A 13158-nucleotide genomic window follows, 5' to 3' on the forward strand; every position below is an offset into this window, starting at 1 on the left:
ACTCTGGACCCTGGGCTTTTGCCCTTTCCCACTGCTGATGAGTCCTGGAAGGAGAAAAGCAAACAGTGAAGCTCTGGGTAACACTGGGTCCCAAAGGAAGAAGATTATCAGTGAACACTGAGTTATGAGCTTTTCCCAGGGATGATGAGTTCTGGGCTTTTTACAACTTCTTTCCCGACTGTCCAAACCAATATTCTGCTTCAGTCTCTAATAATTAAACCACCCTCATTGTAAATTATAAAACTCAGACTCCTTCTGTAACTGGAAGCCATTTTTCTACAAGAAAATGAGCCCCTTCAGTGCCTGATTGATGGACTCCACTGGAATCAAGGAAAGCTTGCTGATCCATTTGAGGTCAGCTCTGCCCCGCTTATATGTGTCTTCATAATGGTGCCAAAACCATGCTGGTTATTTTCATTTACACCATCCCCATGTTCCTTAGCATTCCCCTTCCAATAAGATCAACTCTAGAACTTTCCTACCCTAGCTATATTTCCTTTTAAGTGAAAACAAAGGGGATAATAAAAACAGCAAACCTAAGAAAGGCTACAAATTTCAAAATCTTTCTCTGGCAAAACATGGGACTTGTTCTATCCAACAACCTATCACCAAGAAATTGGTCAATAAATAAATATAATCATCACATTTATTATTCTCTCAATTATTAGAATGAATGACAAACTCTCTAAAGTAATCTCAGTTGAGAAGGAGAGAAAGAATTCCAGCAACTACAACCTCTTTTGTTGAGGACATATCTCGAATGACTCATTTCACTCCTGTTCTGCCTATTCCCAAGCAAGAACAAAGCAAAAGAATCCTTGGGACTTAAACATCTGATCAGGAATGTTACTAAAGAGAATCGAGACCTTCCCTGGATTCACAGGAAGTACTCAGAGCTTCAACTCCCCTGGTGAGGAAGCGAGCTTGCAGGTGCTAAGGAAGCTACTCAAGTGGTACGTAGCTTCCAAAGAGAGAGTACAGACATGTTTAGGGGTTCTGATGGGAAACTGAGCACCACAAGTCTTTATTTATGGCTTCCAGAGAGGAAGAAAACCATTTCTTTCTTTCTTTTTTTGTTTTGTTTTGTTTTCTTTGAGACAGAGGAGAAAGAAATACTTCCAGTAGCACAGAATTTGATCAGAGACCTTCAGATGACCCAGGGTTTGAAGCCTCAAACTTTCCTTGGAAGACATGGTCTCTGAATGAGCTTCCAAAATGACCTGAGACAAGGTGGAGAGACAGCCAGCATTACCACTTCCTAGGGCCAGACCCCGCAGTGCACAGCTAAGTCATGCCATGTTCACACAAGATTACATTGCCAAGTGACAGATGAAGAAAGTAAGATAAGTTATCAAAGGATGGTGGCAAATGAGTAAGTAGTAAAGCTATGACCCAAATCAGGTGTGCACGGTTCCAAAGCTTGTGTTCTAGAACACAGGCTGTCCTCCTTTCCACTGCCCTAGTGTTAAGATGTGTTCCTGATGAGGTTTGCGACTGACTTAGAATTTTTTCAGCATGAACAGTATACAGTTGTGTGCATGTGTTTGTGTGCGTATGTGTTTGTATGAGTGTGTTTCAAGTGAAGTTAATCCAGAGGCAGCACATATTCTAATCATGAAGCCACCTGCAGAAGGGGTCACCAGCATTAGATGAGGAACATTGTGGCCACTCTGGAGTTGCCTACACCAAAGATTTCTGCCACCTATTCTTCTGATTGATGTATGGAATGCCAAATTAAATTTTCTTTCGTGATGTTAATGGTTTGTTAATTAGCATGTTAGATATATGCAGAAAAGGATATTTCCATGGTGAAATTATACATAATAATATCTCCTTTGCAAAACATCTCTTAGAGACACCCCACCTTATATGAAGATGGTTCCAAAAACCTAGTGGGGCCTGTGACCTGAGAAATGGTTCTGGGGTTGGGATCTCTTAGAGATTTGGTGTCAGGTATTTGCCTTTGAAGCTTTCTGTTGACTGGTTCTGGCTCTGAATCCCACTGCCCAGCATCACTGCTGAAAGAGAACATTTTATTGAAGGTACAGTAAGTCAGAGAGCCTGGACTTCATTTGGCTTACAGGATGGTGTGTTAAGAGTGCTGTGTGTTTACTAGTGAATGTGTGTCTGATAAAAGTTTGTATGTGCCCAAGGACAGCCTATCCTTTCCCCTGGCTGCTCCTGGTGCAAACCTGTAGGAGAGTGACTGATTCTCAAGCACCTCAAGCTTTACAGTGATTCTCTTTCAAAAAAATCTAAAGATGCATATATAATTGCAAATGTGTCTGTTCGTCTGCTCCTCAGATCATTGGTGTCAGAATCACTTAGAATTTGGAATTCTTTGATTTACCAGTATCCTGTGTCCTAAAGCTTTAGTAGTAAGGCCTGTGAATCTGAACTGTAATGAGTTCCCGTGATTCTACACACTCTGAGGATGCAGCCAATGAAGATATAACCACAAAAGCATCAGGAACATTTGCTGACAGCATGTCCCAGAGGCAGACCAAAGACCCAAAGGCAAGTCAATGCCCTTCTGACTTCTGGATTTAAAAACCAAACTTCATAAGAAATAGGACACCATAAAACCCTTACATCCTGTGAACTCTTGACCACAGACACGTGGCTACAGCTATTTGCCCACCCATCTAGATCAAGATAGATGCAAACTGCCTAGGCATTCAGTGAGCCCACCTGTGGCCAACGGTATTCTAGTCAAGAGACCCGTAGAGATTGCCAGCAGCTTCCCCACTGATGATCCACGGTGACAGCAAGAACTCTTGACCAAAAGCCCATCATGTCAAATAACTCTTTGGAGGGAAACCAGTACGGCACTGGAGTTGCTTTTCCCTCCTATCCATGGTTCACTCATAAGACATCGAACCTTTACAAAATCATGCACTTTTCAGTCCCAAAAAATAATGCAGGACTAGTTCAGGACCTTGGCACTCCTGAGGGGAGAATTTGCCCTGTACAGTCATCAGAGGTAACCCATTCAGCAGCTGGGTGCAAACTCAGTGGAAAGTTTGTAAAGCTCCTGGGGCTTCTGCTTCTACTTTTAGACAGTTTTGGAAAAAAAAAAAAATCTTGTCCTGTGTATTTTATACTACTTGCTAATTCATTCATAAATATTTATTAGTCATATCTTATATTCCTAGAATCTTCTAGGGCTCTGGGGGATGTAGCAGGAAGCAAGACAGACAAGGTAACTGCGCTCATGTATGCTCACTCTAATAACTAGAAAAAAGAGATGCACACAGTTATATTTAAATATATACTTACATAAGCAAATAAGTGGATATATGAATATTAATAGGAATATCTTCAGAGACAAATATATGTACACATGTATATTTTAAAACTAAAATCAAAGTCTTTTCTAAGGATGTGATATGTTTTCTTAGATGTCACATTGCATGATTTTGGATGAGAAAAAAAGTCATCTAGTGGAAAGATGTATCAATCTGAACTACATACCAAGCACTTCGATTACAAATCTCTCTATTTCATTCATGATTAACACATCATTTTCTGGATGGGTGCATTTCTCCACTTAGAAAATGTGTAGGGTCCTGGCTGTCTAGCTTTTTCACATAGACTAGAATTTATCATCGAGAACCTTCCATTATTCCGCTCATTTTTTCATTATTTAAGAACCAAAATATTTGTGACAAGATGACTTCCTATATCAGGTAGCCTGTGACAGGCAGGCCCTGAGAGGGTCCCCAGGGTCCCCTGGCTATGAGCATTCCCTCCCTGGTGTGAGCTCCTGCCTTTAAATGGATTGGATTTGATTCTAACAAACTGTATGTGTTCAATGATGGAACTTCATGGCCAAGATCAGGTTGTTTTTTATTTTAAATACCAAAATTGTGCTTTCCACATTAGGATCTTTCTCCCTTGTCTTTTTAAAAAATTTCTCCCTCTCCCTCTCCCTCTCCCTCTTTGTCCCTGCCTCTCTCTCCCTCTTCTACCACTTCTCTCTCTCCAGTCACCAGTAGGAGAAGATGTCTGCTGAGAAGAAGCAGTGCAGACACAGACCACCTGGAGGAGAACGAAGCCACCCCAGCCAGCATTAAATGATGCTGAGTGAGTGAGTCAGTTTTTTATCACTGTAACAAAAATACCTGACATAGATAACTTATAAGGAGAAAAGGTTTATTTTGGTTCACAGTTCTGGAAGCTCCACTTCATGACTGGGCAGACCCATTGCATTTAAGGTCTTAGATGGCAATAGCAGAGAGCATGGGTAGAGCAAACTGCTCATCTCATCGACAGGAAGCAAATGGGGAATGAGGGAAGGGTGAGGGGCCCCCAGTTCCCCGCATCCAAGTGGCATAATGACTCTCACTAGGTTCTGTCTCCTGATGGTTCCATCACCTCCAAGAGCACCACGCCAGACACTAGGTCTGTAACACATGGGCCTTGGAGGATATTCTGCATGCAGACTACAGCAGGGCAGTGGACCTTGCTGGGAGCATTCCCTCTAGCTCAGCTAGGGCTTCAAACAATGCAGCTGCCCCAGCAGACTGAGCGCTACTTCTGAGGCCTTGGGTTCTAATCGCCCAGCTATGTCATCTTTGAATTCCTGGTCTAGACCAACCATGAAGTACACATTGATTATTGTAGGCAACTAAGGTCTGAGGTACTGTGTTATACAACGATGGGTCATCAGTACAGAGTCCAAGGACCTGACTCTTCAGAATAGAATTAAGCAGATGAATGAATTTAGAATCTCACATTTCTTACTTCAAAGGTTTGAATTAGACTAAAAGGATGATACAGTAACATCACCTTAGCATCTTTGTCATGAGGAAACAAAAAAAAGTTTCAATGCTTTTGAATTCAAGGGAATTGCAGTTTTTCTTTTTTATCCTGAGATTACTGAGTTCATCATCAAACTTCACTGAAACTTCACTTGTTTTAGCGGGGAATTGGTTAACCAGTAGAGGATGGCATTCTTACCTCCAAAGAAGTATTTCTCCCCAGTTTTAACTTGAAGAGGACTATTTGTTCGAACAGCTGATGCTTCATCCCCATCGATGGTGAGAATAGCAAAATTTTCCTTGGCTAGGAAACGAACCTCGTGCCACTGTCCGTCATTTAACCCAGAACCTGAAAGGTACAGAATAAAAGTCAGCTTCCTGTGCTCAGATGGTTCTGTCAAACGCAGCTTTAAGAAATCATATTATTTTTAATTGAAAAATGATACTTTTATTAGATTTATGGTGCCCAGTATGATGTTTTAATATATCTATAGAAAGTGAAGTGATTAACAATTAACATTCCTATAACCTCACTTACTTATTTTGTGCAATATGTTTGAAATTCTTTCAGTTATTTTGAAATATATATTATCAACCAAGTTTCCAAGGAAGTAACAGTTCCAGCTACACGGGAGGAATAAAGACAATTTTTAATATCAACAAAATTCATTTTTTAGAAGTAAATGTCATATATTCATCTAAAAATATAATGCTGCTTCTAAATTTTATTATCTGATGTTTCTTTAAGATTATAGCTGGTTCTTTCCTCAATTAGAGTAAACAAAGTACAATATAACCAAATCAGGTGGAGAAATAGGATTAAATGATACTGGAATGCTTGGGGGCAAAGAATGCTCTGAATAAAGTCATTTGGGAAGTGATGATGAACTGTTTCAATTTAATAACTTATTTTCTGGTTAGGTTTGCTTGATCCTGCTCTCAGATAAAAAATAGATTTATGGTTTTTATCTAATGTTTTTATTTTTAAAATATTGTCTCTATTGGCTATTTTGTCTCAATAAATGTCTGGCAAGTGTAGTTTATAGAAATTAGGTACCAAAGAATAATGTGTGACTATGTGAAATTATATGTGCTAGTTAACCAATAATGATCACAGGAAGCAACACAAGGATTTCGAATCATTTATATGAGTGTATTGTTAAAATGAGGTAGGTCATATATCAGCAAATACAAATCAACAAAATAAACCAACAAAGTCCACCCCAATGACCATTTGCAGCCATTCTACTGACCACTCCAGTAGTTAGACAATAGTTTAATATCTGTCTGGTCTGTGTTCACTTTACAAAGAAGAATTCAAAAATTAAGGTACAAATAGGAGAGAACAATTGAACCTAAGGATCTAGAGAGGGTTTAGAAGAAGGGAGTCAGAGAGGCTTTATTTGACCTTGGAAAAAGGAAGAGATTCAGCTCTAGTCTACTCCAGATGGCATAATCTAGAATACACACGTTGAAGTTTCGGAGGATACATTTCAGATTCACAAAAGAAAGGCTAACAAGTAAAGATACTTAAAAATAATGTAAATCAATGGAGCACAGAAGAAAGAACTAAGTACCAGATAATTTATAACAGGAGTCTGTAAACCATATCTGGTGGGCCCTATCCTTATTTTGGTCACCCATTTTAATTTAATCTGTGGATTAAGAATGGTTTTTATAGTATTAATAGTTGAAAAGAAATCAAATAGTAATAATATTTAGTGACAAGCAAAACTTGCATAAACTCAAATTTTAGTGTTCATATAAAGTTTCATTGAAATACAGTCAAGTTCACTTGTAGGGCAGAAAATTGCCCTATATCAACTGAGTCAAATAGTTGTACCAGAAATTATATGATCACAAAGTGTAGACTATTTATTATATAGTTCTTCCCGGAAGAAAAGCATTAGATAATGGTTGCTTCATGCTCTTAAACAAAAGTACTATTTAAAAAACCAAGGCCTTTTGAAGTTTAGAAGGTAATTACATATCTGTAATATTTACTCATATTATAGTAAATATCATTGCAAATAATTACTGCCAGACATTTCTTAGGATTTTCAAATTTTTAATTTAGCAATACTGAGCATATTTTATTTTAGTGGAAGGTGATACAAAATGGCTGCTTTAATCAATACAAAATAATCTCCAAATTATAAACTATGTAATGCATGACATATATGTGTTTATGGAGATTATGTGTGTGTGTGTGTGTGTGTGTGTATACACATACACAGATTATATATATGTACATACATATAAATATAAATATGTATACATATATACATACACATACATATATATGTATAGTATAAAACATGCAGGGAGTAGCATCTGAGTATTTGTGCCCACTTCCTTGCTGACTGGCACATTGTCTATACAGTTTTGCCCAAGTCTTGAGAATAAGTGACCAGCCCCCACCCCAAAACAAGAATGGGGAGAGAGAATGGAGTGTGGTGGGGGAAGGTGGTATCAGCCAACTCATGGCCTGAGATGTGACTGCAGGGCAACACAGCCTCAGCCATAGTGGAGATTCTGCTTCTGACCTATATTCACAATTCAAGTCAATTGACAGTGAACCTCATTCCATTCATGAACTAGTCCCACAGAAGTTCCAAAATACTTGAAAACATAGGAGAAACAAAACCCCAAACCAACAACCAGATCCCAAAGAGGAACAATCAGAGGGGGCCCTCAGATCCCACTCCTGTATATCTACCTATACATCAAATACAATGAGTGGTCCCAAGTGGGGAAAAAACTACACCAAAGGACACAAACATAAAACAGTAAGAGGAAGCCATTCAAACAGATATGTAAGTCAAAGGCCTCTGAAAACATGAGAAAACAGGAAAAAAAGACTCTTTCTCAAGTTAACAATTTCCAAACAGAGGAATCTACAGATATGGAAGTGAATTAAATTTCAGAGAATGTCTATAAAAAATTGATTATTAAAATATTGAAAGAGCTAAAAGAAGACCTAAGGAATAAATCAGAGAGCAAATAGAGATGAAAGACTATTTTAATAAAGAAATAGAGATACTGAAAAGAAACCAGTCAGAACTCCTGTAAATTAAAGATGCAATGCATCATATAAAAAGTTTACTTGAAATTATCACCAACAAATTAGATTATGTAGAAAATAGAATTTCAGATCTTGAATACAGGGTATGTGAGCTTGAATACTCAGTATTCAATAAAAAAAAAAAAGATCATGATCAGGATATATAAGAACTCTGGGACAACATCAAGAGTACAAATTTGAGAGTCAGTGGGATAGAAGAGGGCATGGAGATACAGACTAATGCCATTAAGAAACTTTTCAGTGAAATGATAGCAGAAAAATTTAGTAACCTTAGAAATAAGATGGACATTCACATGTAGAATGCAAATAGAACACCAAATAGACACTTTCTAAAAATCATTATAATCAAAATGCTTAACCAAGAAAATATGGAAACAAGGTATTTAAAGCTAAGAGAGAAAATCATTAAGCTTCATGTCTTACTTTTCAACCCAGACATCAAAATCAAGGAGGGGTTGGAATGAGGTAGTCCATATTCTGAAAGAAAATGATTGCCAGGCAAATTTTGCTATATCCAGCAAAGCTATCTTTCAGAATTTAAACAGAATGAAAATGTTTTCAAAAGAATAAACTAAAAGCATTCATGACCACTAAGCCAACACTACAAAAAGTACTAAGAGATATACTACACACCAGAAGAACTCAAAAACCAACCTCAAAGCTCCCAAATCAGGAAGCTCTCTAGAAAAGTAATTAATTACATAAAAATTAAGACTGAATTAAATATAACAAACAAACCAAAATGGCAGGAATAACAATCGTCTATTCAAAATGACACTGAATGTAAATGGTCTCAGTTTCCTGGTTGAAAGACATAGACTGGCAGAATAGATTAAAAATAAGATCCAACTATGTGCTGTTTACAAGAGACTCATATTCAAAGACATCTACAGATTGAAAGCATAATTATGGGGAAATAAAATTCCCTATATATGGAGTCTGAAAATAAGCAGGAGTAGCTATTCTCATGTCTGACAAAGCAGATTTGAAGTGAAAAAATTAATCATAAAAGATAAAATGGTTACTACATATTGGTAAAGGGAACAATCCAACAAAAAGATATAAAGATAGAAAATATTTATGCTCAAATATTGGTGTACCTAATTACATTAAATAAATAAATAAGCACTTCTTGATATTACTGCTCATATAGAAACTAATAGAATAATACCGGGTAATTTCAACATACCCCTTTCAACAATAGAAAGTTCATTCATACATAAAATCAATAAAGATACTTTCAGCCTAAATAATACTATAAATCAAATGGACTTACAGACTTCTATAGAATATTTTACCCCAAAACAGCAAAATATTTTACCCCATTTTCTTCTGAGGAGCTCAAGGAATCTTTTCCAAAACACACCATATTCTAGGTCACATTGTCTCAGCAAATATGAAAAACATGAAATAATGTCATGCATTTTATCAGATCATAATGGAATGAAATTAGAAATCAATAAATCAATATCGAAAAAGTAATAGAAGCCACCCAAACACATGAAGATTGGAACAAAAGTCTTAAATGAGAAATGGATCTTAGAATTAATGAGAGAAGAAACAAATAAAAAATTTAGAAAATAAAGTAAAAACAGTGATGCAACATATCAAAATCTCTGGGATATAATGAAGGCATTTCTGAGATGAAAGTCTATAGCACTGAATGCCTACATTAAAAACAAAACCAGAAAGATCGTAAATAAATAATCTAATGCTGCACCTTAACGCCCTGGAAAAGGAAGAACAAACCAATTCCGAAATCAGTAGAAGACACAAATAATAAGATTAAAATTGAAATTGAGAATAAGAAACAATACAAAGGATTAATGCAACAGTTGGCTCTTTGAAAAGATAAGAGATTCACAATTCTTAGCTGAAAGAAAAAACCTGAACCAACAAAATCAGAGATGATAAAGGAGATATCAACAGAGATACTTCTGAAATCCAGAAGACCACTAGAAACTATTTTGGAAATTTATACTCTAATAAATTGGAAAATCTAAAAGACACTGACAAATTTCTAGCTACATATGACCTGACCAAACTGAACCATGAATATATAAGAAAACCTAGACAGGCCAATATAAAGCAAAAAATTGAAGCAGATTAAAGGTGTTTTAACAAAGAAAAGTCTAGGACCAGACAGCACCTCAGTTAAGTTCTATCAGTCCTGTAAGGAAAGACTAACACCAGTCTTCCTCAAATTATTCCATTAAAGAGAAAGGAGGGAACTCTCCCAAATATATTCTATGATACCGGTGTCACCCTAATACCAAAACCAGAAAAAGATACATAGAACTAAAGAAAACTACAACCCACTATTCCAGATGAATATAGACACAAACATCCTTGATAAAATATTACCAAACTGCACTCAAAAACACACAAAGAGGATATTGTACCATGAACAAGTGGGTTTCATCCCAGGGATGCAAGATGGGTCCAACATAGATTAATAAAGGTACTTCACCATGTAAATAAAATTATGGATAAGAATCACATAGTCTATTAGATTCAGAAAAGGCCTTTGGCAAACTCCAGTACCCATTCATGTAAAAATGCCAGAGAAATTAGGAATAAATGGAAATTGCCTCGACAGTATAAAGGTTATATATAATAAACCCAAACAAACATCATACTAAACAGAAAATGAAAGAATTACCTCTAAAATCAGGAACAATGCCAGGATAGCCACTCTAAATACATGTACTTAATGTAGTTTGTGAAACTGTAGCCAGAGCAATCAGGCAAGACATGGAAATTAAATGGATACAAATAGGGAAAAATAAGTCGAATTTTCTGTTTGTTGATGACATGATCCTCATTTGGAAGATCCCCAAACACTATAATACTTTCTAGAGCTAATAAATTCAGCAAAGAAGCAGGATTCAAGATCAACATTCAAAAATTAATAGCTTTCCTATAGTCTTCATGATGAATCTGCTGAAGAAAATCAGAAAAACTATTCTGTTCACAATAACCTCATTAAAAACTTAATACTTGGGAATAAATCTAACCAAGGAGATGAAAGTCCTTCTACAATGAAAACTATAGATCACTGAAGAAAGAAATTAAAGAAGACCATTGAAGATGGGAAGACTTCCCATGTTTTTGGAGGTGTAGAATTAATAGTGTCAAAATGGCCACAAAATTACCAAAAGCGATATTACAGATTCAATACAATCCCCATCAAAATGCCAATGGCATTCTTCATAGAACTAAGAAAATCAAAAAATAAACAAACAACAACGAACATAAATAAACCAGTCCTAATATTCATTGGAAGAATAAAAGACCCAGAACAGCCAAAATAATACTGAAGAATAAGTGATATTGGTGACATCACTGTATCCAACCCCAAGTTATACCACAGCAGAGGTATAGTAACAAAGCAGCATGATATTGGCATCAAAATAGACACAAAGACCAAGTGTATAGAAGACAGAGACAAATTCACACTTAGTCATCTGATACTTTAGAGATGTACCAAAAATATATATGGGAACAAAGAAAGTCTTTTTAAAAAAATTTGTTCTAACTAATTATACACGACAGTAGAATGCACTTTGACACATCATACGTAAGTGGAATATAATTCCTCACTCCTCTTGTTGTACATGATGTAGAATCATACTGGTCATGTTGTCATATATGCACATAGGGTAATAATGTCAGATTCATTCTACTATCCTTACTATCCCCATCCCCTGAAAAGAAAACCTTATAAAGAAATTAGGCTAGGAAAACTGAATATCCATATGTAGAATAATGAAACTATATCCCACTCTCTCGCCAAACACAAAAATAAAATCAGAGTGAATCAAAGACTTAAGTCTTTTGATTTCCAACAGCTAGAACATTTCCAACAGCTAGAAGAAAACATAGAGTCAACACTGAAACATATTGTCACAGGCATTGACTTCCTTAACAAGCTCCCTAAAGAAATAAAACCAAGAATTCAAATAATGATTCAAATTGATGAAATCAAATTAAAAGGTTTGTGAACAGTGAAGGAAAGAATTAAGAACATGAAGAGAGAACCTGCAGAATGAGAGAAATCTTTTCCAGGTACTCTTCCCACAGGGGATTAATATCCAGATATACAAAGAATCAAAAATTTATACCTAAAAACAAACAAAATACAAAAAAAAAAACAATCAATAATAATAATAATAAAAAAAAAACTAAACTAAACTAAACAGATGCTTCTCAAAGACAAAGTACAAAGGGCCAAAAATTACATGAAAAAATGTTCAACATCCCCAGCAATCAGAGAAATGGAAATCAAAACTATATTGAGATTTCATCTCCAGTTCGAATGGCAATTATCAAGAATACAAATAATAATGCTGGTGAGAATGTAGAGAAAAAGGTCCACTCATACACTAGTAGTTTGAGAGCAAGTTCGAACAACCACTTTAGAAAGTAGTCTGGAGATTCCTCAAAAGACTAGGAAGGAACCATCAAATATCCCAGCTATCTCTCTCCTTGGTATTCATCCAAAGGAACTAAAATTAGCAAACCACAGGGATACCTTGTGCCAATGTTTCTAAGCAGCACAGTCCACAACAGCCAAGCTATGGAACTAGCCCAGGTGCCCATCAGCACACCAAAAAATAAAATAATGTGATTCATATAATACCACAGTGGAGTTTTACTCAGCCATTAAAGAAGAAAGAAAGTTTGGCTTTTGCTGATAAATGGATGGAACTCAAGAACATTGAAATAATTGGAACTCGCAAGACTTAGAAAGTCAAGGTTTGAATGTCTTCTCTCATATATGAAAGCTACAGCAAAGCAGTGGGGGGTAAAGTGGGGGCAAATCCCTCAAAAATCAAGGGGAGGTGAGTGGAGTAGAGGAAGGAAATTGTCTGGGAGGGAGAGAGATGGGAAAAGGGAGGACATGCAGAACAAAATTGACGAATTTATGCTATGCACATACATGAGCATAGCACAGTGGAGCCCACATTTATGTATATCTATGAATCACCAATTAAAAATAACCATCAATAGGAGGAAGAGTAAAGGCATCAGTAGAGTAAGGGCAAGGAAGCGGGGAGGGAGCAGGGGACGGGATGCACTGGGGATGGAAGTGGAGCAAATTATATTTTGTGCATATGATTATTTCAAAATGAACCCCACTATTATGTCTAACTATAGTGCACTAATGAAAACAGTTTGAAAAAAGTGTAGACAGCCACTTAACTGCCCATCATGTTTGGTCTAGAGCACTTTAGCTCACTAAGTGGACTCCTTGCTTACCCTCTTTCCATATAGCATCTTCTCCTTCAGAAGTAACATTACCTTTTT

The 13158-nt window shown here is 36.4% G+C and overlaps 1 protein-coding gene across 2 annotated transcripts in view; it reads right to left on the bottom strand.

Moving 5' to 3' along the window:
- The window catches only part of CNTNAP2 (contactin associated protein 2), a 2020421-nt gene that overhangs the window by 1010700 nt on the left and 996563 nt on the right, over positions 1–13158 (bottom strand). For both annotated transcript variants that reach the window (XM_079149276.1, XM_079149277.1), the window contains exon 9: positions 4963–5112. In XM_079149276.1, coding sequence (XP_079005402.1) covers positions 4963–5112 — 150 coding nt within the window. The remainder of the gene's footprint in view (positions 1–4962; positions 5113–13158) is intronic.

Source organism: Sciurus vulgaris (genome assembly GCF_902686455.1).
Source record: "Sciurus vulgaris genome assembly, chromosome: 8".
Classification (NCBI taxonomy): domain Eukaryota; kingdom Metazoa; phylum Chordata; class Mammalia; order Rodentia; family Sciuridae; genus Sciurus; species Sciurus vulgaris.